This window comes from Tachypleus tridentatus, chromosome 7 (assembly GCF_004210375.1).
Source record: "Tachypleus tridentatus isolate NWPU-2018 chromosome 7, ASM421037v1, whole genome shotgun sequence".
Classification (NCBI taxonomy): Eukaryota; Metazoa; Arthropoda; class Merostomata; order Xiphosura; family Limulidae; genus Tachypleus; species Tachypleus tridentatus.
This window is the reverse complement of record NC_134831.1, coordinates 163851879-163879134: the sequence shown is the minus strand read 5'-3', so window position 1 is coordinate 163879134 and position 27256 is coordinate 163851879. Positions and strand designations below refer to the sequence as shown.

The 27256-nt window shown below is 32.9% G+C and overlaps 1 protein-coding gene across 4 annotated transcripts in view; it reads left to right on the top strand.

Moving 5' to 3' along the window:
* Window positions 1-27256, top strand: part of LOC143257081 (gamma-aminobutyric acid type B receptor subunit 2-like) — a 135807-nt gene that overhangs the window by 31519 nt on the left and 77032 nt on the right. Inside the window, exons 1-2 of one of the 4 annotated variants that reach the window (XM_076515273.1) lie at window positions 15416-15678; window positions 16098-16175. The exons of the other annotated variants lie outside the window; for them this stretch is intronic. Coding sequence (XP_076371388.1) covers window positions 16173-16175 — 3 coding nt within the window. The 5' untranslated portion in view covers window positions 15416-15678; window positions 16098-16172. Of the gene's footprint in view, window positions 1-15415; window positions 15679-16097; window positions 16176-27256 lie in introns of those variants that run through there. 4 annotated transcript variants of the gene reach the window in all.

Below are 27256 nucleotides of genomic sequence, written 5' to 3'. Positions count from 1 at the left end.
TAAAACTGTTATAACACTTATGTCTTTTATGTGCTTTACACACCATTTGGGCATAAATTAAACAGTTCTAGATTACGATTGGCCAGTTATCAAGGCTAACTCATGTTTAACATCCGGTTTACGTTACTTCAACATCCTTGCCTATATGTTTTACTACATTTATTAAACATAACCCTTTTACTCTCCTGAAGAAAAATAGTGAACTATTTGAAAACGCTAGGGTTTTAATGTCTCGTTTGAAAACATTTCAGTAGTTTGAACGGAATACACTTTTCTAAGTTGACGAGGCATTATTATAGTTAATTCCTCTGATGTCTTATAGTGGCCCAAGAGTAATTTTAATAGCCCGTACATTTCTTCTGATGTCTTATAGTGGTCCAAGAGTGGTTTTAATGGCCCGTACATTTCCTCTGATGTCTTATAGTGGTCCAAGAGTAGTTTTAATGGCCCGTGCATTTCCTCTGATGTCTTATAGTGGTCCAAGAGTACTTTTAATGACTCGTACATTTCATCTGATGTCTTATAGTAGTCCAAGAGTACTTTTAATGGCCCGTACATTTCTTCTGATGTCTTATAGTGGTTCAAGAGTACTTTTAATGACTCGTACATTTCATCTGATGTCTTATAGTAGTCCAAGAGTACTTTTAATGGCCCGTACATTTCTTCTGATGTCTTATAGTGGTCCAAGAGTACTTTTAATGGCCCGTACAGGTCCTCTGATGTTTTTCTCTTTGATGAAATCGTGTGTTTTAGTAGTCGCATTACGTAATGAAGTAACTGAATCACAACAAATTATTATATTGTTATCATAGAAAAAGTGATTAAAATATGCTTGGCCATGTATGTTATCATGTACCAGATGTTAAATATTTCCTTGAATGCATATGTATGTTAAAGATTTCTTTTATTTGATTGGCCATGTCCTCAAGAGGCACTAATGGTATTTCTTTGGTTTGCTAACCCAACCTGTGCTGACAAGCCTTGAATAGTCGAAACTGCAACCCACAACGGAGGGTCCGGCCAATCAAAGAATACATTAAGTCTCAATATCACAGAATTCCTTGAATGTTGAAGAATTTTCTCCTCTCTCACCATATTGTCCTTGTGAGATCGACTTACGAGTATTTCACAAACATTTGAACTCATTGAAATTGAAGATGAAAAAACGCTAAAAACAACATGATTATCTCAATTTACGTACATAACGTGATTGTATGTAATAAGGTTAATACTTGTACATTGGCGCAGCTATCGAGGCTGCTCTTAGACCGAATGAATATATAAAATGAATTCTTGACGTTCAGTTGTATCTACTATTAAAACGTCTAATCTATTTCAGTATTTAGAATACGCAAACATACTTTCTAGTCAATTTTTGAGCGTTTTAAATATGGACACGTGATACTTGGTGAAGATTAGAGCTTTTTGAAAACGGGCACACGACATTTAGTAAATCTATAATCGATTTCAATATGGACGTGATATTCCATGTTTGTTTTGACGTTTTAGACACAAACATGTTTGATTTAGTGACTCTGTGTATTTTAAATATGAATAATTAGTTGAAGGGAATTAATGTTTAACTTCTACGTAAATACTAAAAGTTAAGTTTATAAATTCATGATTCGCTGACCATGGTCGCTAGGTTTTTACACTGCAAATGCTCAGTCTAGTGTTCGCTAGTAATTTAGCGTGCTCCGTTTAAATTTTGTTTGTTTGTTTTGTTTTTTTGGAATTTCGCACAAAGCTACTCGAGGGCTATCTGTGCTAGCCGTCCCTAATTTAGCAGTGTAAGACTAGAGGGAAGGCAGCTAGTCATCACCACCCACCGCCAACTCTTGGGCTACTCTTTTACCAACGAATAGTGGGATTGACCGTCACATTATACACCCCCACGGCTGGGAGGGCGAGCATGTTTAGCGCGACGCGGGCGCGAACCCGCGACCCTCGGATTACGAGTCGCACGCCTTACGCGCTCGGCCATGCCGGGCCGCTCCGTTTAAAAATCAATTTAAAAGTCATTTTCAAGATGTTTGTAAAAGGTTGCACCCTGAACTTCTCGTCATATTAGTCAAGGAATAGTTGCACCATATTTTAATGGCTGGAAAAAAAATCGCGAGAATTGAAAATTTGGGGATTTTCTGAAAAACTTCACGTGGGTCTAGAATCAAAAGTGTATACAAAATCTGGCGAATGAAATCTGTAGACCTGCTCTATAGGTAGTTAATGATCATGACAAAGCAGAAGGCGTGTAATGGATAAGGCTACAGTTACTTTTCATGTTTCTTTATTTTGGCTATTAAACTACTATTTCCTTTGATTTGTTGTGTGGAAATTAAATCAAATTGAAAACTAGGTCTATTCACGTTCAAGCCCGGTATCACCAGGTGGGTTAAGGAATTCGACTTGTAATATGAGGGTTGCGGGTTCGAATCCCCATCGCATCAAACATGCTCTCCCTTTCAGCCGTGGGGGCGTTATAATGTGACGGTCAATTCCACTATTCGTTGGTAAAAGAGTAGCCCAAGAGTTGGCGGTGGACAGTGATGACTAGCTGCCTTCCCTTTGGTTTTACACTGCTAAATTAGGGACAGCTAGCGCAGATAGCCTTCGTGTAGCTTTGCGCGAAATTCCAAAAAACAAACAAACAATTTACGTTCATGGAATAAGTATGTTTTTTGTTTTATAATAATGCCACAGAGGGTTATATGTTGTATTCACTGTAGGGAATCGAACGCTGTATTTTAAAGTTGTAAGTTACCTGTGTTTCACTGGAGGATTGATGGAGGGAAAAGTACCACTGTCAATAAACAAGAAGCTCCGGTTATTTAAAACCATACCATTTTTAGAATTATATTTAATTAGTTTTGTTATTGCACAGACCAGAAAGAGTTAAGAGAGCGAAAAGTACAATCTTTAAATAAATTTTACGTCACTATAACGCGCGCCAACAAATGTCTTATCTTTTGGACTCGAGGTACGACGACGAAAAGTGCGCTTATTTAACAAAGAACACACAAAACCAAGTCATATTTAGAAGAAAGACACACAATGCAAGAGTTCCGTACCTTTAGCATATATCTAACAAATAACATATGTTTAAAGTATTCAGACAATGGATGTTTTTTACTCAACTAGAAGTAGCAAAATTGAATATATATATTTTTTCTTTAAAACCATCGGACGATCGAGAATATTGTTGTCATGGTTACCAGTTGCTAGAGGCAACGATTAAAAACTCACTCAAAGAACTGTTATGCTCGTGTTCCTTCCTGTACGTAAATTAAACTTTTAGAATGTGAAACAACAACAACAAAAAACAACACGAAAAAAACAAGTAAATGACTATTGATGTTAAAGAAGTTAACTTTCTTACATACAATATACTTAGAATAATTTCGATTGAAACGAAAAGATTTGGCAAGTAAAGAACTACTTTCCTAAGAAATAAAATTTTTAGAATAGTAAAACGAAAATAAAAAAATCAGATAAACTCTCACATTTCTTGAAACCTCCTCCAAGTGGCTCAGCGATAAGGCTCATAGAATGCAATGCTAAAGTTCGGGTTTCGATACCCGCCGTGGAATGAGCAGAATTAATCCATGGTGCTTGATTTGAAATGAACATAAATGCATTTTCTTTTGAAACAAGCTGTGTTAACCAATCGAAACTGACAAGTTTGTGACGTTTTTATTGACAGCACCATCTCTAAGGGTTTGTTTTTGTATTTCGCGCAAAGTTACACGAGAGCTATCTGCGTTATTCATCCCTAACCTAGCAGTGTAAGATTAGAGGGGAGGCAACTAGTCATCACCACTTACCGCCAACTTTTGGGCTATTATTTTACCAATGAATAGTGGTATTGACTGAAACATTGTAACGCCCTCACAGCTAAAAGAGCGAGCATGTTTGGTGGGACAAGCATTCGAATCTGCGACCCTCAGGTTACGAGCCATGCGTCCTAACCACCTGGCCATGCCATCTCTAAGGGAAAACCACCAGCTTGTCTTGTGCTGGCTTTATATCAAAACAATGACGTTAGAACTTGTTTGTTATTAAGCACAGAGTGACACAATGATCTGTCTGTGCTGTGTTTACCTGGAGTATCAACATCCGGTTTTTAGCATTTTAATACATCAGACTTATTGTTGAACTACTAGGGCGGAAGGTGTCTAATAAATGAAATCAAAAGTAAAATGAGACATTTTTCAGTAAGTATGTTCACGCTTATAGAAGTTTGTTTGTGCTACACACTTTTTCAGTGTTGCTACCACAGTAAGTTACATGTTTTGTTTGTTATTAAACACAAACCTGTACAGTATCAAGATTATAAATTTCTAACTTACCGTGGAGCCAACGAAGGGGTGGGAGGCAGGTTATGGAAAATGCGAGACATCATGTAATTTTTTAACGTTAAATTACCATTGAGCCAATGAGGAGGAAGAAGGCAGATAAGAAGGAAATGCGAGACATTATGTAATTTTTTAACGTTAACTTACCATTGAGCCAATGAGAAGGAAGAAGGCAAATTAGAAGGAAATGGGAGACATCGTGTAATTTTTTAACGTTAAATTACCATTGAGCCAAAGAGGGGGACGAAGGCAGATTAAAAGGAAATGCGAGACATCATGTAATTTTTTAACATTTTCTAATTAACAAAGGCTGAATGAAGTAAATTTACATGTTGTTGTAACCAATTCCTTTACAGCATGTAGATTGGCAAGGCCTTGTGGTTTTGGCACTCGGCTCGCAATCTGAGGGTATCGGCATTTAACATCTCGCCCGTTCAACCGTGGGGGCGTTATAATGTTACAGTCAATAAGGTAAAGAACAGCTCAAGAGTTGACGGTAATTGGTGTTGACTAAATGCCTTCTCTCTAGTCTGTCGCTTCAAAATTAGGGACAGGATGTCTAGCGCAGATAGACCTCAAACAATTTCGCCCAAAACTCAAAGATAGAGAAAACTTAAACGATTAATTTTATTGTTCAGATTGTCACGAGAAACGTTCTTTAGCCAAATTAAATAACTATTGAAAGATTTATTTACTGATACGACCACATAACTTTTCCTAATTTGAAAACATAATGTTTTAAAACGCATCAGTTCTTACTTGGGTTCTATATTAATTGGCTGGGCGTAGCCTAATGGATGGCGTGCCGATGTGCTAATAGAACGGTACGAGGTCCGAAACATGAAACCACCAAATAAATTTAGCAGTTTCAGCTATGGACGCGTTTTAACAATTATTATTTATAAGAAGGATCAGAAAACACCTTTAGGCCAATACATTCTACGGTCGACTGGCTTCTCTCCCTGAACATTTCGAACGGTCTTAAAATCCAAGGGATGTCTGATCTGGCAATTTGAATGCCGCCAAAGTTACAAATCAGTCTTTAGTAAATGATTCGAACATATAGTAGGCGGTAAATTCGGTGAAAACGGAGAAAACGTTACATTAGTGAATTAACGTGCATTGTTAGAATATTTTTAATCCTTTTGTTTGAAGCAGGTTCTAAATCCAGGTTTTATTGTGTTCTGTTCTTGGTTGAAGTAACTATAGCCTCACTCCAAGTGGTAGGCGTCAACAGGTCTAAATTGTTGTTGGAGAAAACGGTCTGAATTTTTGTAAGGTAGCCGTTCAACAGCTGTAAACTGTTGTTGGTAAATACGGTTTGATTTTCTATATGGTATATGTTCAACAGACCTAACCTGTTGTTGGAAAAATGGTTTGAACTTCTGCAAGGTAGAACAGGAAGCGAAACACAGTTTGTTTTTTTTGGTTCCTGAGATGAATCTACATTTTTATCGGATTGCATTTTCCTGGTAAGTACATCCTATAACATCTCTCTTGACGACAAAATTCCATTTTGGTTTGTTATTTTTCATATTCTGTGGCTAGTTCGTTACTGATGACTTATCGAGAATTTGAACTTTATGAAAATAAGCCTAAATTCTGGTAAATTAAAAAAATAAAAGTTACGTATGTCATTCAATAATGTTGCTTTAACGTTTTTATTTTAAACTTAAATCATTGTCTTTCTTCACGCGCCGGTGACTACCATAATACCAAAATATTAGAGCGATCACCTCGAACCTTTAAACACGACATTAATAATAAGTTGGTCTGGCATGGCCAGGTGGTTAAGGTTATCGACTCGTAATTTGAGGATCGCGGGTTCGAAATCCCGTCACACCAAACATGCTCTCCCTTTCAGCCGTGGGGGCGTTATAATGTGACGGTCAATTTCACTATTCGTTGGTAAAAGGGTAGCTCAAGAGTTGGCGGTGGGTAGGAATGACTAACTGTTTTCCCTCTAGTCTTACATTGATAAATTAGGGACGGCTAACGCAGATAATCCTCATGTAGCTTTGCGCGAAATTAAAAAAAACAATCAAAATAAGATATACACTGTGAAAAAAGAGGGATCTTTAGTACATAGGCCATGTGACCTTTCGACGGAGAAATGTGAAGAATAATGTGTGAATGTCCAGAAAATATGCTTGGCTCAGCTTTCTTTAAGATTCACTTAAGCTCTCTTTCGATTTCTTAGCAAAAAGCACAAAATGGCGGAAACTCCAGCACTCAACAACGTTACTCAGCGTTTTAAAATCGGAATTTCATGAAGTCGATCTCAAGCAAGATCTATGAACGTGTCTAATGCAAACCTTTTGAAAGTATAATGTCGAAATGGCACTAAAAAGTATACAGGGTCACTAAAGGTAGATACATCTGAGTCTGAAAGTAGTGTTAAATAATAAATATTTAATTTATCCTTCAATAACCTGAGTAGCAAAAACACTTAAAGTTGGAAAGTCTAACAACCCCTTAGAATAGAAGCACATAAAGGTGGAATATCTAACTACTCTTAGAATAGAAGTATATAAAGATGGTATGTCTAATTACCCTTTAGAATAGAATCACTTTAAGATGGAAAGTCTAACAACCCCTTAGAATAGAAGCACATAAAGATGCACAATATTTTGTCATTTAGCTGTCATAAGCTGTCATTCATGCCAAAGTTAACCCTCATATTGGCATAGAAATATGTCCGTTGATCCGTCATCCAATTATTTATGAGGGCAAAGTTAACCTTTATAATGATGGAGAAATTCACGTCATCATTGTAATTTCACCGATGATTAAGTACAATATTTAAATAAACATTATAAGGACCTTTAAAAACTGTAACTTGTCTCAGCAAATCAAGACAGTGTAAGGTTACCATGGTTAAATACTTTGACAGAATAAACAAACTGAACCGCGGAAAGTTAGCTAATGAACTTGCACGGTATTTGTCCACCGGTGTGATAGAGTTGATGATAAGGTTTATTCAATACTGGTGGTTTTTACTGTTCTAGAAACCAAAGCAAATTTTGTTTACCTTCTGGTAAAATTAAATCTAAAACGATTGCTTATAGCTTCAACTGACAGTTCTCTAAATATCGCGAGTTATTTATATTAATCACCTGACCCAAAGTTCTCGAGTGGTGTGACTCAGTAGTTCAAACTTTTTCTCTTCTCTTCTGGAAACAGCTGTGGGGTTACCATAGTGAAACTTGACAACACATAATTTCCTCTTCGTCCTTTGTTATGAAACCTGGTAAACCTGTGGAAAGAACTTAGTTTGTCAAAGATACATGGATTTTAAACTCCAACAAACATTCGAATTCCGATAATCCTGGACATTACAGATTATTTCAGTCAAAACAAAGAAATGTTAAAAAAATTATAATATGAGTTCAATCTAAGTTACGTATTAGTAAAATGTCTGAGCATGACCTAGTGGTCACCGTGCCAGGACTGTGGGAAAACTCGCTCCACGCTTTGAGGCCCTGTGTGCGTTATAAGAATGAAAATCAAACCCCACAACTCAAGCCGACAAGAATAGCTTAAATATTGACGGCGACTGCTGTGGGCTACTTTCTTCCTCCCTAGTACATAGTTTCAAAATTAAGAACAACTATGTGCAGATAACTTTGGCATTGATGTTAAAATTGGGCATCTATGAATTATTAAGTGTGTACCACATGCACATTTCAGTTGTTCTTTACATGTTAGTACAATTTATATGACTGAGAAATGAAATAAATGTTATTCATAACGCGAGAGTTTAACGAATTTTCTGACAAGCTTCACATTTTTTTCTCCGACACCAAAATAATCCAGTTTCATTTTCTAAAGTATTTATATATTATCAAGCTTTTAAGAATTATTCGTTTGTTGTTAGGTTATTTTTTTGTGGGAGCTTAAAAGAAAACAAAGCTGTGTGGACTAAATTCTGATTGGACAAGCTTTGCAGCGTGATAAATACTTTTAACTTCACCGTGTGGTGGAGGTTCGTATGGAAGTAATGGCAAACTCATGTCGTGACGGAAATCCCCAGTGGAACACCAACGGTTGGTCGTCAATCAGGCACAACGATGCTTTCGTCGCTATGTTTGTATCTCCACGAAAATAGTGTTATTTTTTTGCGCTTTTCATATTTTTCTAACTAGATGGTCGGTGCTATAACATTCGCAAGTGAAATAAACGATTTATTTTTACTGCTTTCAAACTTCTGTGTTTAAACAGCCGTTTTTACATATATATTTTTCTCTACAAGTGGGTTTTCTCGTCATCACGGATTATAACAAATAACTGCGGTTGACGTGGTTAGTTGCTTTGTACAGATATGTAAAAGACAAGAATAAACGAGAAAAAAAAGACAAACAATGAACACGAAAATGGAAAAATTACACTCGGGTGCTAATTTAAAAATCGATAAAGCATTCACCCCTACACGTGCAGATACTCTTTTATCAGTGTTAAAGGGATTCTTTCGTTATGGGTAACCAGTCTTTTCGTATGTGACTTTTTGGAACAACTTGATTTAGTTGGGTTTAAAATTTGTACGCTTGGAGCTCGTTTGCATCCATATTCTACTGGTTTGTGTGTGTGTTTCTTATAGCAAAGCCACAATGGGCTATCTTCTGTGTTTACCGAGGGATTCCAACCCCTGATTTTAGCATTGTAAATTCGTAAACTATCTGCTGTTCTAGCGGAGACCCACTAGGTTGTACCTAGTGACGTTATCTCCCTGTGGTTGATTTCATAACTGCGTTCTGTGGTTAAATAACGATAGTAATAACACTGTGTATATAAAATATTGGATGTTCCGGAGAATATATGTATATTTTCACTATAAATGACTACCTTATATATGCAAAAACGGCTCGTTTGGGTTGAGAAAATATTTTACATAGAAGAGCGAACAACGTTCGTGAACCTGACGATGACCGAAGAAGGTCGAAACGTTGTTCGCTCTTCTATGTAAAATATTTTCTCAACCCAAACGAGCCGTTTTTACATATATATTTCTCTACAAGTGGGTTTTCTCGACATCACTGAAATGACTACCTTATTTCTCACATTCTTCTTATTTACACAGTTTACAAGTGTTTTGGAATTAAAATAAAATAGTGGGATGAGCAAGTGTGTGTGTTTTCTTATAGCAAAACCACATCGGGCTATCTGTTGAGCCCACCGAGGGGAATCGAACCCCTGATTTTAGCGTTGTAAATCCGGAGACATATCGCTGTACTAGCGGGGGGCCGGGATGAGCAAATATACTTCATTAAGAATATTCAAAAGCAGGACTCACATAACCATATGTACATGTTGTCTACCGGTTATAAAGTCTAGTACTCAATACACGGAAAGTTTCAACATACATGGCAAGCAGACAAAAGAACAGTAACGTATATTTGAAGAGTTTTATTGTATTTCGGACATGAATTGTCCTGATTTATATTTTTGCATTTATGACAAGTAATACTCTTCAAACAGCTTGTCAATTTATGGGCACACTGATGTCCGTCGGATAAATTATAGCATCCGTAAAACACAACTTCCAGAAATGTCGTGCATAGAATAATTTGATCATGGACATTGGAAGAAATACCATTCATGTCAATGAGCAAGTCATATAAATATCTACAATTAAAAGAGTGTCTTACGTTTCTGACCTGCTCTTTAACTGCTGGTTGCATTTTTACTCAGACGAGTTGCTGGAAAAAAGATAAGATCTCCAAAAACGCCTGTACTGGACAAAGACCAAAGTCAATATCCACAATTTAAGTTTAACCATGGACCTAGTGTCAGTAATTATTCCAAACAAACATATTGAAGTTAGAGAATATTCAAGTCGATTTGTATAAGTCTTTGTATCACCTCGTGGGTTATGGTATGACATAGTGGTTAAGGTACTTGACTCCTAATCTGCAAATTGTGGGTTTGAACCCCATTACCGACATTCTTACCCTTTTAATTTTGGGGGATATTATAACAGTGTTCTTTCTCACAGATGCAACTTAATTCACATAAGCTTCTGTGTTTGATAGTTCATCTTTCTCTACATAGGTGGTCATCATCACAGTGTCATCCTTTGCCTCATCCTATTATTAATCACTGTTTTTTTTTCATGCTAGATCTAAAAATCTTCACCTGGTGCGGGGTGAAGAAGAATAACCAATTCTTGAACACTACAACTGAGTTAGGTTCTTAAACCTTACTTTAAAATTAAATATCTGTTTCGAATAGATAAATAGTATTCGTTGGTAAAATAATGGGTGGTTTTGACTAACTGTCTTCCCTCTAGTTATAACTTCAAAATTATAAACTTTTACGAAGCTAGTCGAAACTTAATGAAACAGAAAAATTGCCTCCTTAAATTGGCATGGCCACACTCCAGGAGTGTATGACAAAAGAAACAGGTTCAAGCAAGTACAAACATATGGAGAAAGTATTGTAGTATGTAACCTCTGTCGAAGATAAGAAGGTCAGTAAAAACTAGCATTCTTCCTAAATCCATTTATAAGGATACCACTAACTACATGTAGAATATCTATACGAAAAATACCTGAATATATCTCACTAAAGATAATTTATATAATAGTTATTAAAAAGTAAGACCTGTGGATTTTTTTTTTATTTTACCACTCTCGAAGAAGCAGAGGTTTTTATTCCACCAAATCATAAAATTATCATCACTTTGATTTGGAACATATCTTTAAAACTGATGATAAGACTCCTGTAAGTAGCTCATCATCATCTGGATAAAAAAATAAACTTTAAAGTATCAAAGAAGCCATTTATTGTCACACTGTCTTCTTACTTTAATTTTTTCAGTAGAAATATACTATGAAACAACTGGAGAGTTGTTTAAAAGGTATTTATTCCAATAATACTAAAAAGTTAATTTTTTCCTTTGACTGTCGGTGTCAATTCTGTCTAAAAGCAATTTTATGCCACTAAGTCCGTTTGAGGGCACCAATGTTCTATTATTGTCAAGTCTGATTAAAGGTAGTCTTATGCTACTAACTTCGTTGGGAGCACCACTGTTCTACTATTGTAAAGTCTGTTTAAAGATGGTTTCATGCCACTAACTTCGTTTGAGGGCACCACTGTTCTACTATTGTAAAGTCTGTTTAAAGATGGTTTCATGCCACTAACTTCGTTTGAGGGCACCACTGTTCTACTATTTCAAGTCTGTCTAAAGATGATCTTATGCTACTAAGTCCGTTTTGGGGAACAAATGGTTTGTTTGGTTGTTTGTTTTTGACTTTCGCACAAAGCTACTCGAGGGCTATCTGTGCTAGCCGTCCCTAATTTAGCAGTATAAGACTAGAGGGAAGGCAGCTAGTCATCACCACCCACCGCCAACTCTTGGGCTACTCTTTTACCAACGAATAGTGGGATTGACCGTCACATTATAACGCCCCCACGGCTGGAAGGGCGAGCATGTTTGGCGCGACGGGGATGCGAACCCGCGACCCTCAGATTACGAGTCGCACGCCTTAACACGCTTGGCCATGCCTGGCCTAGGGGAACAAATGGACTTTGAATGTTCGGTTTGGTTTGCTTTGCTAATTTACTGTGAAAGGTTCTCTTGCTACATGTTCTAATTGTAGCACTTTGCGCTAGTTTAATTATTCACGTTATTTCTTACGTTACAAGTAAGTCCTAGAAGATATAAAAGTTCGCGATATTTTGCAAATTATACATTAGAGATTTACCGGAAGCTGTTACTTGGTAAAATGAAGACTTACCGAAAGTGCTTACTGAATAAAGTGAAGATTTACCGAAAGATGTTAGTCGGTAAAGTGAAGATTTATCGGAAGATGCTAGTTGGTAAAGTGAAGAGTTGCCAGAAGTACTTACTCGACGAAGTGAAGTTTTACCGGAAGATGTTAGCTAGTAAAGTGAAGTTTTACCGGAAGATGTTAGCTAGTAAAGTGAAGATTTACCGGAAGTTGTTAGTCGGTAAAGTGAAGATTTACTGGAAGATTTTATTAGGTAAAGGGAAGATTTGCCGAAAGTACTTACTGAACAAAGTGAAGATTTACTGGAAGTTGTTAGTCAGTAAGCTAAAGATTTACTAAATAACTAGTTATTCGATTGAGTTGGAGATGTGTTACCTATAAAGAACCTTATTTTGTCCATTTCTTTAATTAAGTTTATAGGATTTGAAGCCTAATCTTATTATTTTCATTTGCTTTTGATGAAGGGTTTCGGATGAGGGATGGAATACCCTCCCCAGACTAATGAAAAGTGGCTACTCAAATGACTGATGGGTTTCATGTTTGTTTTGTATATTTTTTTGTGTATTGTTCGATCAACTTTTTGGTAGAATAAATCTAAAAACAATGTTTGTTCAAGTAGAACAGGTTTGAGATGGATGAACCTTAGACTGATTGGTGTTAACGATTATGCTGACAGTGTGTTACATGGCGATCAACGATACTTGGTAACAAATGTGAGGTACCACTTCATGAAAATGCACAATAGATATAGGTTTTAGTAATTTAGGTGTAGATTTCATACCTTTATGATAACTTTAGCTTCAATAAGATATGGTGTGGTACCTTACCTAAATCAGGGCAAATACAGATTACTTAAACAAGGAAAGATATAACAGCAGTCTTACCAAATCTGGAAATATACAGATTACTTAAATAAGGAGAGATATAACAGTGATCTAACCAGATCAAGGAAGATTGAGGTTACTTAAACAAGGAAAGATATAACAGTAATCTAACAAGATCAGGAAATATACAGCACACTAAACAAAAGACACGTTTACAGGAAACTAACTGAACCAGATAACAGTTTACTTTCATTGAAAATAATTAAGACAGTCGTGAAACAGAGTGTTTACCAACCAAGGGAGTTGCAAGAAAATTTAATCTAATCGAGGAAGATTTGTTACAGGCATTTAACTGATAGAAGAATTAATGGTAAAGTAATTTCAGTGTTTGAGTTAAGATATAACTCAGTAGTCTGGTCTAACTAGGGAAGATGCAACTCACTAGCTTGAACTAACCGAGATGATGTAACACAGTTGTCTGAAGTAACCAAGAAAACTATAACAGTAGTTTGGATTAGGAATTAATCAGGGATTATATAATATTGTAGACTGAACTAATTAGGGAGTAGTTTAACCACGTAAAATAGTCATAGATAACTAAGGGATGGGCCCGGCATGGCCAAGCGTGTTAAGGCGTTCGACTCGTAATCCGAGGGTCGCGGGTTCGAATCCCGGTAGTACCAAACATGCTCGCCCTCCCAGCCGTGGGGGCGTTATAATGTGACGGTCAATCCTACTATTCGTTGGTAAAAGAGTAGCCTAAGAGTTGGCGGTGGGTGGTGATGACTAGCTGCCTTTCTTCTAGTCTTACACTGCTAAATTAGGGACGGCTAGCGCAGACAGACCTCGAGTAGCTTTACGCGAAATTAAAAAAAAACAAAAAAAAAACAGTAAGGGATATCTGAACTAATCATGGAAGACATAGTGTTGTAATCTGACTCAACCATGAAAGATGTATTTTGGATGACTTTCCCAAGGAAGTAGGTTTCCTTGGATCGAACCCATCTACATTAGACCTTTTCCAAAAGAGGTTTTCACCCATTTCTCTTTATATTAACTTGTGCCAAGGTGCTACTCATATTAGCGATTACACTTCCAACATGCTACTGATACCAGCTATTAGACTGTCAGCATACTACTGATATTAACGATTACACTGCCAACGCTGTTGATAAAAGCATTTACACTGCCAACATGTTACTGATGTTAACTATTATACTGTCAGCATGCTACTGACATTACATTATCAGCGTGCCACTGATACAAGCGATTACACTGCTAAAGTGCTACTGTTGTTAGCGATTCTACTTCTGCGTGTTGCTGCCGTAAATAACTCGCTTCAACGAACTTCAATCTGAACAGATTTCGAAGAAAATTGTTTTTCAATTAATGCTGTGTGGTTGACGGGAAAAACAAGTTGCTAGTCTTAATACTGCTCTTATCGAGAGTGTAAAAAGTACATATCGTAATAGATACGCGACACGAGGTGAGTTTTTATCCAATCATGATAATAAAATCCTAATAAACAAAGTATAGAAAATTCAGAATATATCAATAAAAAACAAAATGGTGTATGATTTGTTCCGCTCAAGACTAAAATTAATTTCATTCCTAAAGGGGGTTGGATCTTTTTTCTAAAGCTTATTTATGTTGTTTAATACCAAGTTAATAAATAAATATATATATAAACTAAGTGTCGGACGTACAGTCGGTTGGTGACGATAGATTTCTCCGAATTTTGTGAGTTACACGAATCCAATTTCACAATTTTCCCTATAATATTCCTTCTTTTGATTGAACGTTCCCACTTTAGTTGAATTTAATCGCCAACATAAATGTAACTAATTCCTAAACATCAACACTTTTTATGCTATACAAATGCTTGTCAAGGAGAAAGTTTTAAGGATAAAATTAGACATGATGTTATGCGTGTGACACCGCATCATCTACATCCGAGTAGAAAAGCCGGGAAGTCTCCTGTGAGAAATAAGTAAAAAATTAGCGCAAATCTATGTTTGGGGATTATTCAGAAAAACAGAAGGTACAAGTTATTTGTAGGGAAGTAGACAACTTGTCTCCAGAAAAAGAAATGGTTGATATGCAGTCACATGATCATCTTACGTTTAATCTTTCATTCAAAATACCAATACGTACCATGTTTGGTCAGTTACATATAGTGGGTTCAGGAGTACATTTAACTGTTCCTGGAAGTGTAAAATTTGTATGGAACAGTTTTGTTTTCTACTCGTTTTTGCCGGGCTTTTATGCAAGTATTTAACATTTTGATTTACCATTAGATGTGACATAAAGTTATGAGCTACAATTTTTTTTTTTACGGTCTAGTTAATTGTTTTGAGGTCACATGCACATTCATATCGATCTATGTCAAAAACAAAGTGATAAGATATTTTTGCAAGGTGAAATTAACCTGCCAGGAAAAACATCCGGTACTTCTAAACGCCAATAACCAGTTTTTTTATTTTGTTTTTATTTTGGCAGAACACACGTTTTGCTGTGTAGTTCCACAACATAGAAACACTTCGAAACGTCAACTTTAGCAGGAATAAACATTTTTTTGGTTCCTGCCGCCGTGCCACTGGGGGCAAAGTTAAAACGAGCACAAAGAATGCTTGGAATTTCGTGCAAACTTACACGAATTATATCTTTACAAGTTGCCAGTGATAGACTACCAGCGTTAAATGTTGGGCTACTCTTTTTATCAACGAATAGTGGAACTAACCATCACTTTATAACACCCCTACAGCTGAAAGGGTATGTTGGAGGACATGTTTCGAACATTGACTTTTTTATCATTTCAAAATCTGTTTCCCATTAAAATGTTGAACTTTTATTTGTGTTCTATCGTTTTCTTTAGAAATTAGGAAGTTTCGTTTTTTTTCCTGTTCATGTTTATCTTCAGTTCTTATGATACTAATATAACACATAGTGGTGTCATTTTGGTGTAATTTTGTTATTTAATTATAGTAGATGAGGTTATTTGTAGGGTGTATTTAGTATAATTTGGTATATTTTTTGTAATTGGCCTTTTTATATATTTATTTTTAAACAGTACGCTGCGGTTGGGTCATTTGGCGACACTGTTTTTCGGATAAAAATTCACATACTAATATTTATTAATTATTTTCTATTGGATGTTGTAAGTATTTACGTAGATATTGGTTTTCTTCCAGCAATCTGAAGAAAGTTATGTGGGTGCAACGTACTAAACATTGATATGCTACATCACTATTAAATGTTTTTGAGAAATGGTGAGTAAATACATTCAAATTAATTTAAGAACTAACTTGATTAATATATTGTAAAATAATGTAAAGGGTTAAAAGTTTTCCATTATTTTTTTAACTTTAAATTTTCTACCCTACACTTTCGGTACTAGAGACATTATTATAAAAAAAAATGCATCTTAATTTTAAAATTAGACAAACAATCAACTGTTTAAATTACTAACCAGACAATCCACTAAGACATGCTTGAAAATGAAACTGTTTTTATACTTTATTACATCTGAAACATTATATTTAGTGACAAAACAATAAACTTCTAGTGAAAGTCAAAAGCGTATAATAGGATAATTTCTAATTTAAGTAGAGGGAATATTATTGTTATTTATAATTCGGGTAGAAAAAATACCGTCGTTATTCATAATGCAGGTGGAGGGAATAGTGTTGTTATTTATGATTCAGGTAGAGGGAATACTGTTATTATATATAATTCAGGTGAACAGAATACTGTTGTTATGTATAATTCAGGTAGAGGGAATACTGTTGTTATATATAATTCAGGTTGAGGGAATACTGTTGTTATTTATGATTCTGGTAGAAAAAATACTGTTGTTATTTATAATTCAGGTAGAGGAAATACTGTTGTTATTTATAACTCAGGTAGAGGGAGTAGTGTTGTTATTTATGATTCAGGAAAATTAAATACTGTTGTTTTTATAATTCAAGTAGAGTAAATACTATTCTTATTTATGATTCAGGTAGAGGAAATATTGTTGTTATTTATGATTCTGGTACAGAGAATACTGTTGTTGTTTATAATTTCGGTAGAGGGAGTAGTGTTGTTATTTGTGATTCAGGTAAAGGGAATATTGTTGTTATTTATAATTGAAGTAGAGTAAATACTATTCTTATTTATAATTCAGGTAGAGGAAATGTTGTTATATATAATTCAGGTAGAGGGAATAGTATTGTCTTTTAATTCAGGTAGAGGAATACTGTTGTTATTTATAATTCAGGTAGAGGGAATACTGTTGTTATTTATAATTCAGGTAGAGGGAATGCTGTTGTTATTTATAATTCAATTAGAGTAAATACTGTTGTTATTTATGATTCTGGTAGAGAGAATACTGTTGTAATTTATAATTCAGGTAGAGGGAGTAGTGTTGTTATTTGTGATTCAGGTAAAGGGAATACTGTTGTTATTTATCAGTCAATTAGAGAGAATAGTATTGTTTTTTTATAATGCAGGTAGAGGGAATATTGTTGTTATTTATGATTCAGGTAGAGGAAATAGTGTTGTTATTTATGATTCAGGTAGAGGGAATACAGTTGTTATTTATAATTCAGGCAGAGGGAATACTATTGTCATTTGTGATTCAGGTAAAGGAAATGTTGTTATATATAATTCAAGTAAAGTTAATTCTATTCTTATTTATAATTCAGGTAGAGGAAATTCTGTTGTTATTTATAATTCAGGTAGAGGGAATACTGTTATTATATATAATTTAGGTGAACAGAACACTGTTATGTATAATTCAGGTAGAGGGAATACTGTTGTTATATATAATTCAGGTAGAGGGAATACTGTTGTTATTTATTATTCTGGTAGAAAAAATACTGTTGTTTTTTATAATTCAGGTAGAGGGAATGCTGTTGTTATTTATGATTCTGGTAGAGGGAATAGTGTTGTTATTTATAATTCATGTAGAGGAAATACTGTTGTTAGTCATGATTCTGGTAGAGGGAATACTGTTGTTATTTATGATTCTGGTACAGAGAATGCTGTTGTTATTTATAACTCAGGTAGAAGGAGTAGTGTTGTTATTTATGATTCAGGAAAATGTAATACTGTTGTTATTTATAATTCAAGTAGAGTAAATACTATTCTTATTTATGATTCAGGTAGAGGGAGTTATGTAATTATTTATGATTCAGGTAGAGGGAGTACTGTTGTTATTCTAGAATTAGGTGGAGAGAATACTGTTGTTATTTATAATTCAGGTATAGAGAATACTGTTGTTACTTATAATTGAGGTAGAGGGAATTGTATTGTTTTTCATTTTAAGTAGAGGGAATAGAGTTGTTATTTATACTGGTGGTAGAGGAAATACTGTTGTTATTTATAATTCAATTAGAGTAAATACTGTTGTTATTTATTATTCTGGTAGAGAGAATAGTGTTGTTATTTATAATTCTGGTATAGAGAATACTGTTGTTACTTATAATTGAGGTAGAGGGAATTGTATTGTTTTTCATTTTAAGTAGAGGGAATAGAGTTGTTATTTATACTGGTGGTAGAGGAAATACTGTTGTTATTTATAATTCAATTAGAGTAAATATTGTTGTTATTTATTATTCTGGTAGAGAGAATAGTGTTGTTATTTATAATTCAGGTAGAGGGAGTAGTGTTGTTATTTATGATTAAGGTAAAGGGAATACTGTTGTTATTTATCAATCAATTAGAGATAATAGTGTTGTTACTTCTAATTCACGTAGAGAGAATAGTATTGTATTTTTATAATTCAGGTGGAGGGAATACTATTGTTATTTGTGATTGAGGTAAAGGAAATATTGTTGTTATATATAATTCAAGTAAAGTTAATTCTATTCTTATTTATAATTCAGGTAGAGGAAATTCTATTCTTATTTATAATTCAGGTAGAGGGAGAAATGTTGTTATTTATGATTCAGGTAGAGGGAATACAATTGATATTTATATTTCAGGTCGATTTGATACTATTGTTTTTGTGATTCAGGTAGATTTAATACCATTGTTATTTTTGATTCAGGTAGTGGGAATACTGTTGCTATTTATAATTCAGGTAGTGGGAATACTGTTGCTATTTATAATTCAGGTAAAGGGAATACTATTGTTATTTGTGGTTGAGGTAGGTAAAATACTGTTGTTATTTCTAATTCAAGTAGACTAAATACTGTTGTTATTTATAATACAGGTTGGGGGAGTAGTGTTGTTATTTATGATTCAGTTAGAGGGAGTACTGTTGTTATTTATAATTCAAGTAGAGGTAATAATATTCTTATTTATAATTCAGGTACGTAGAGGGAGTGCTGTTGATATTTATATTTCAGTGGAGGAAATACTGTTGTTATTTATAATTCAGGTAGAGGGAATACTGTTGTCATTTATAATTCAATTAGAGTAAATATGTTGTTTTTTGTAATTTAAGAAAAGTAAATACTATTCTTTTTTATATTTCAGGTAGAGGGAATACTGTTGTTATTTATAATTCAGGTAGAGTGAATAGTAGTGTTTTTTAAATTCAGATAGAGGGAATAGTGTTGTTATTTATACTGCAGGACGAGGAAATACTCTTTTTATTTATAATTCAGGTAGAGGAAAATCTGTTGTTATTTATAAATCAGTTAGAGGGAATGGTGTTGTTACTTATAATTCACGTAGAGAGAATAGTGTTGTTTTTTTATAATTCAGGTAGAGGGAATATTGTTTTTATTTGTGATTTAGGTAGAGGAGGTAGTGTTGTTATTTATGATTCAAGTAGAGGGAATACTATTCTTAATTGTGATTCAGGTAGAGGAATACTATTGTTATTTGTGATTCATGTAAAGGAAATGTTGTTGTTATATATAATTCAAGTAAAGTTAATTCTATTCTTATTTATAATTCAGGTAGAGGAAATTCTGTTGTTATTTATAATTCAGGTAAAGGGAATGCTGTTGTTATTTATAATTCAAATACAGGGAATACTATTCTTATTTATAATTCAGGTAGAGGGAATATTGTTGTTATTTATGATTCAGGTAAAGGGAATACTGTTGTTATTTATCAATCAATTAGAGAGAATAATGTTGTTATTTATAATTCACGTAGAGAGAATAGTATTGTATGTTAAATTCAGGTAGAGGGAATAATGTTGTTATTTATAATTCACGTAGAGAGAATAGTATTGTATGTTAAATTCAGGTAGAGGGAATAATGTTGTTATTTATAATTCAGGTAGAGGGAATACTGTTGTTATTTATAATTCAGGTTGAGGAAATAGTATTGTATATTAAATTCAGGTAGAGGGAATAGTGTTGTTATTTATTCTGCAGGAAGAGAAAATACACTTGTTATTTAATTCAAGTAAAGTTAATTCTATTCTAATTTATAGTTTCGGTGAGGAAAGTACTGTTGTTATTGATAATTCAGGTGGAGGAAATACTGTTGTTATTTGTAATTCAGTTACAGTGAATATTGTTGTTATTTGTGATTCAGGTAGATGGAATAATGTTGTTATTTCTAATTCAAGTAGACTGAATACTGTTGTTATTTATAATTCAGGTAGAGGGAGTAGTGTTGTTATTTATGATTCAGTTAGAGGGAGTACTGTTGTTATTTATAATTCAAGTAGAGGTAATACTATTCCTATTTATAATTCAGGTACGTAGAGGGAGTGCAGTTGATATTTATATTTCAGTGGAGGAAATACTGTTGTTATTTGTAATTCAGGTAGAGGGAATACTATTGCTATTTGTGATTCGGGTAAAGGGAATAATGTTGTTATATATAATTCGAGTGGAGTAAATACTATTGTTATTTATAATTCAGGTTGAGGAAATACTTTTGTTATTTAGAATTCAGGTAGAGGGTGTAGTGCTGTTATTTATGATTGGGGTTTAGGGAATACTGTTGTTATTTGTGATTCAGTTAGAGGGAATACTGTTGTTATTTATAATTCAGGTAGAGGGAATACTGTTGTTATAATTCAGGTAGAGGAAATACTGTTATTATTTGTAATTCAGTTACAGGGAATATTGTTGTTACTTGTGATTCAGGTAGAGGGAACACTGTTGATATTGATGATTCAGGTGGACTGAATACTGTTGTTGTTTATATTTCAGGTAGAGGGTGTAGTGTTGTTATTTATGATTCAGTTAGAGGGAGTACTGTTGTTATTGAAGATTCAGTTAGAGGGAGTACTGTTGTTATTTATAATTCAAGTGAAGGTAATACTATTCTTATTTATAATTCAGGTACGTAGAGGGAGTGCTGTTGATATTTATATTTCAGTGGAGGAAATACTGTTGTTATTTATAATTCAGGTAGAGGGAATACTGTTGTCATTTATAATTCAATTAGAGTAAATATGTTGTTTTTTTTAATTTAAGAAGAGTAAATACTATTCTTTTTTATAGATCTGGGAGATGGAGTACCTTTGTTATTTATAATTCAGGTAGAGGGAATACTATTGCTATTTTGATTCAGGTAAAGGGAATACTGTTGTTATATATAATTCGAGTGGAGTAAATACTATTGTTATTTATTATTCAGGTATAGGAAATACTTTTGTTATTTATAATTCAAGTAGAGGGAGTAGTGCTGTTATTTATGATTGAGGTTAAGGGAATACTGTTGTTATTTATAATTCAGGTAAAATGAATTCTATTCTTATTTATAATTCAGGTAGAGGGAATACTGTTGTTATTTGTGTTTCAGGTAGAGGGATTACTGTTGTTATTTATAATTCAGGTAGAGGGAATAGTATTTTTTTTTAAAATTCAGATAGAGGGAATAGTGTTGTTATTTATTTTGCAGGAAGAGGAAATACTCTTTTTATTTATAATTCATGTAGAGGGAATACTGTTGTTATTTATAATTTAGGTGATGAGAATACTGTTGTTATTTATAATTCAGGTAGAGGAAATACTGTTGTTATTTATAATTCATGTAGAGGGAGTGATGTTTTTATTTATGATTAAGGTAGAGGAAGTACTGTTGTTATTTATGAATCAAGTGGAGGGAATACTGTTGTTATTTATTATTCTGGTTGAGAGCGTACTGTTGTTACTTATAATTGAGGTAGAGGGAATTGTATTGTTTGTTATTTTAAGTAGAGGGAATAGAGTTGGTATTTATACTGGTGGTAGAGGTAATACTGTTGTTATTTATAATTCAAGTAGAGTAATTACTACTCTTATTTGTAATTCTGGTAGAGGGAATACTGTTGTTATTTCTAAATCAGTTATAGGGAATAGTGTTGTTATTTATAATTCAAGTATAGTAAATAGTGTATTTTTTTTTTAATTCAGGTAGAGGGAATACTGTTGTTATTTATAATTCTGGCAGAGAGAATACTGTTGTTACTTATAATTGAGGTATAGAAAATAGTGTTGTTATTTAAACTGTAGGTTGAGGAAATATTATTGTTATTTATAATTTGGGCAGTGGAAATACTGTTGCTATTTATAATTTACGTAGAGGGAATACTATTTTTATTTATAATTCAGGTAGAGGACATACTGTTTTTATTTATAATTCAAATAGAGGGAATACTGTTATTTAAGATTCAGGTAAAGGGAATACTGTTGATATATATAATTCGTGTAGAGTAAATATTATTGTTATTTATTATTCAGGTACAGTAAATACTGTTGTTATTTATAATTCAGGTAGAGGGAGTAGTGCTGTTATTTGTGATTGAGGTTAAGGGATTACTGTTGCTATTTATAATTCAGGTAGAGTAAATTCTATTCTTATTTATAATTCAAATAGAGGGAATAGTGTTGTTATTTATAATTCAAGTATAGTAAATTCTATTCTTATTTATAATTCAGCTAGAGGGAATACTGTTGCTATTTATAAGTCAAGTGGAGGGAATAGTATTGTTTTTTAAATTCAGATATAGGGAATAGTGTTGTAATTTATTCTGTAGGTAGATGAAATACTGTTTTTATTATAATTCAAGTAGAGGACATTGTTGTTATTTATAATTCAGGTAGAGGGAATAGTATTGTTTTTTAAATTCAGATATAGGGAATACTGTTATTATTTATAATTCAGGTAGAGGAAATACTGTTGTTATTTATAATTGATGTAGAGGGAGTGATGTTTTTATTTATGATTCAGGTAGAGGAAGTACTGTTGTTATTTATGAATCAAGTGGAGGGAATACTGTTGTTATTTATTATTCTGGTAGAGAGAGTACTGTTGTTACTTATAATTGAGGTTGAAGGAATTGTATTGTTTTTTATTTTAAGTAGAGGGAATAGAGTTGGTATTTATACTGGTGGTAGAGGTATTACTGTTATTATTTATGATTCTGGTAGAGGGAATACTATTGTTATTTGTGATTCAGGAGAAGAGAATACTGTTGCTATTTATGATTCTGGTAGAGAGAATTCTGTTGTTATTTATAATTCAGGTGAAGAGAATACGGTTATTTATGATTCAGGTGGAGGGTATACTGTTGTTATTTATAATTCAAGTCGAGTAATTATTACTCTTATTTGTAATTCTGGTAGAGGGAATACTGTTGTTATTTTTAAATCAGTTATAGGGAATAGTGTTGTTATTTATAATTCAAGTATAGTAAATACTGAATTTTATTAATAATTCAGGTAGAGGGAATACTGTTGTTATTTATAATTCTGGTAGAGAGAATACTGTTGTTACTTATAATTCAGGTATAGAAAATAGTGTTGTTATTTAAACTGTAGGTTGAGGAAATATTATTGTTATTTATAATTTAGGCAGTGGAAATACTGTTGCTATTTATAATTTACGTAGAGGGAATACTATTTTTATTTATAATTCAGGTATAGGACATACTGTTGTTGTTTATAATTCAAATAAAGGGAATACTGTTATTTACGATTCAGGTAAAGGGAATACTGTTGATATATATAATTCGTGTAGAGTAAATACTATTGTTATTTATTATTCAGGTACAGTAAATACTGTTGTTATTTATAATTCAGGTAGAGGGAGTAGTGCTGTTATTTGTGATTGAGGTTAAGGGATTACTGTTGTTATTTATAATTCAGGTGGAGTAAATTCTATTCTTATTTATAATTCAGGTAGAGGAAAAACTGTTTTTATTTATAATTCAAGGAGATGGAGTAGTGTTGTTATTTATGATTCAGTTTAAGGGAATACTGTTGTTTTTTATAATTCAAGCAGAGTAAATACTATTCTTATTTATTATTCTGGTAGAGGAAATACTGTTTTTATTTATAATTCAGGTTTTGGGAATACTATTGTTATTTGTGATTCAGGTCGAGGGAATTCTGATGTCACTTATAATTGAGGGAGAGGGAATAGTATAGTTTTTTTTAAATTCAGGTATAGGAAATGTTGTTGTTATTTGTGATTCAGGTAGATTGAATACTGTTATTTATGATTCAGGTAAAGGGAATACTGTTGATATATATAATTCGAGTAGAGTAAATACTATTGTTATTTATAATTCAGGTACAGGAAATACTGTTTTTATTTATAATTCCGATAGAATGAGTAGTGCTGTTATTTATTATTGAGGTTCAGGCAATACTGTTGTTATTTATAATTCACGTAGAGGGAATAGTATAGTTATTTATAATTCAAGTAGTGAGAATACTATTATATATAATTCAGTTATAGGGAATACTGTTATTTATAATTCAAGTAGTGTAAATACTATTCTCATTTATAATTCAGGTAGGGGAATACTGTTGTTATTTATAAATCAGTTATAGGGAATATTATTGTTATTTGTGATTCTGGTACTGGGTATACTGTTGTCACTTTTAATTCATGTGGAGCGAATATTGTTTTTATTTGTGATTCTGGTTGAGGGAATACTGTTGTTATTTATGATTCAGGTAAAGGGAAGAATGTGATTATTTTTAATTCAAGTTGAGTAAATACTATTGATGTTTATAATTCAGGTAGAGGAAATAATGTTGTTAATTATAATTGAGGGAGAGGGAGTAGTGTTGTAATATATGATTCAGGTAAAGGGAACAGTGTTGTTATTTATAATTCAAGTAGAGTAAATACTATTGATGTTTATAATTCAGATAGAGGAAATACTGTTGTTATTTATAATTGAGGGAGAGGGATTAGTGTTGTTTTAATGATTCAGGTGAAAGGAACACTGTTTTTAGTTATAATTCAAGAAGAGTAAATACTATTGATATTTATAATTGTGGTAGAGGAATTACTGTTGTTATTTATAATTCAGGTAGAGAGAGTAGTGTTGTTATTTATGATTCTGTTAGGAAGAATACTGTTGTTATTTTTGATTCTGGTAGAGAAAATACTGTTGTTATTTATAATTCAGGTTGAGAGAATACTGTTGTTATTTATAATTCAGGTTGAGAGAATACTGTTGTTTTTTATAATTTAAGCAGATCGAATACTATACTTATTTATAATTCAGGTAGAAGGAATGCTGTTGTTATTTATGATTCTGGAGGAGAGACTGCTTTTTTATTGATAATTCAGATTGAGTGAGTGGTGTTGTTTTTTATGGTTCAGGTAAAGGGATTACTGGGTTTATGTATGATTCAAGTAAAGAGAATACTGTTGTTATTTATAATTCAGGTAGAGGGAATACTTTTGTTATTTCTGATTCTTGTAGAGAGAATACTGTTGTTATTTATTATTCATATAGATGGAATACTGTTGTTATTTATTATTCATATAGATTGAATACTATTGCTATTTATGATAATGGTAGAGAGAATATTGTTATTATTTATAATTGAGGTAGAGGAAGGAGTGTTGTTATTTTTGATTCAAGAAGAGTAAAACATATTCTTATTTATAATTTATGTAGAGGGAATAGTGTTGTTATTTATAAATTACTTAGAGGGAATAGTATTCTTGTTATAATTCAGGTAGATGGAATACTATTGTTATTCGTGATTCAGGCGGAGGGAATACTTTTGTTACTTATAATTCAGGTAGAGGGAGTAGTGTTGTTATTTATAATTTATATAGAGTAAATATTATACATATATTTAATTGAGGTAGAGGAAATACTGTTGTTATATATAATTCAGGCTGAGGGAATACTATTGTTACTTATAATTCAGGAAGAGGAAATGCTGTTATATATAATTCAGGATGAGGGAATACTATTGTTACTTATAATTCAGGAAGAGGAAATGCTGTTATTTATAATTCAGGTAGAGGGATACTGTTGTTATTTATAATACAGGGAGAGGGAATAATGTTGTTATTTATGGTTAAGGTGGACGGAATGCTGTTGTTAATTATAATTCTGATAGAGAGAATACTGTTGTTACTTATAATTCAGGTAGAGTAAATAATGTTGATATTTATGGTGAAGGTTAAGGGAATACTGTTATTATTTATAATTCAGGGAGAGGCAATACCGTTCTTATTTATAATTCAGGTAGAGGGAGTAGTGTTGTTATTTATGATTTTGGTAAAGTGAATACTGTTATTTATAATTCAAGTAGAGTAAATACTATTCTCATTTATAATTCAGGTAGAAGGAATACTGTTGCTATTTATAAATCACTTAACGGGAATAGTATTGTTGTTTATAATTCAGGTAGATGGAATACTGTTGTTATTCGTGATTCATGCGGAGGGAATACTTTTTTTACTTATAATTCAGGTAGAGGAAGTAGTGTTGTTATTTATGATTCAGGTGAAGGGAATATTGTTGTTATTTATAATTTATGTAGAGTAAATATTATACATATTTATAATTGAGGTAGAGGAAATACTATTGTTATATATAATTGAGGCTGAGGGAATACTATATTTATTTATAATTCATGTAGAGTAAATACTGTTGATATTTAAGATGAAGGTTAAGGGAATACTGTTATTATTTATAATTGAGGTAGAGGGAGTAGTGTTGTTATTTATGATTTGGGTAGAGGGAATACTGTTGTTATTTATAATTCAAGAAGAGTAAAACATATTCTTATTTATAATTCATGTAGAGGGAATACTGTTGTTATTTTAAATCACTTAGAAGGAATAGTATTGTTGTTTATAATTCAGGTAGATGGAATACTATTGTTATTCATGATTCAGGCGGATGGAATACTTTTGTTACTTATAATTCAGTTCGTGGAAGTTGTGTTGTTATTTGTGATTCAGGTGAAGGGAATACTGTTGTTATTTATAATTCAGGTAGAGGATATACTGTAGTTATTTATAATACAGGAAGAGGGAGTAATGTTGTTATTTATGGTTAAAGTGGAGGGAATACTGTTGTTATTATAATTCAGGTAGAGGAATTTCTGTTGTTATTTATAATTCAGGGAGACGGAATACTGTTGATATTTATCATAAAGGTTAAGGGAATACTGTTATTATTTATAATTCAGGGAGAGGCAATACT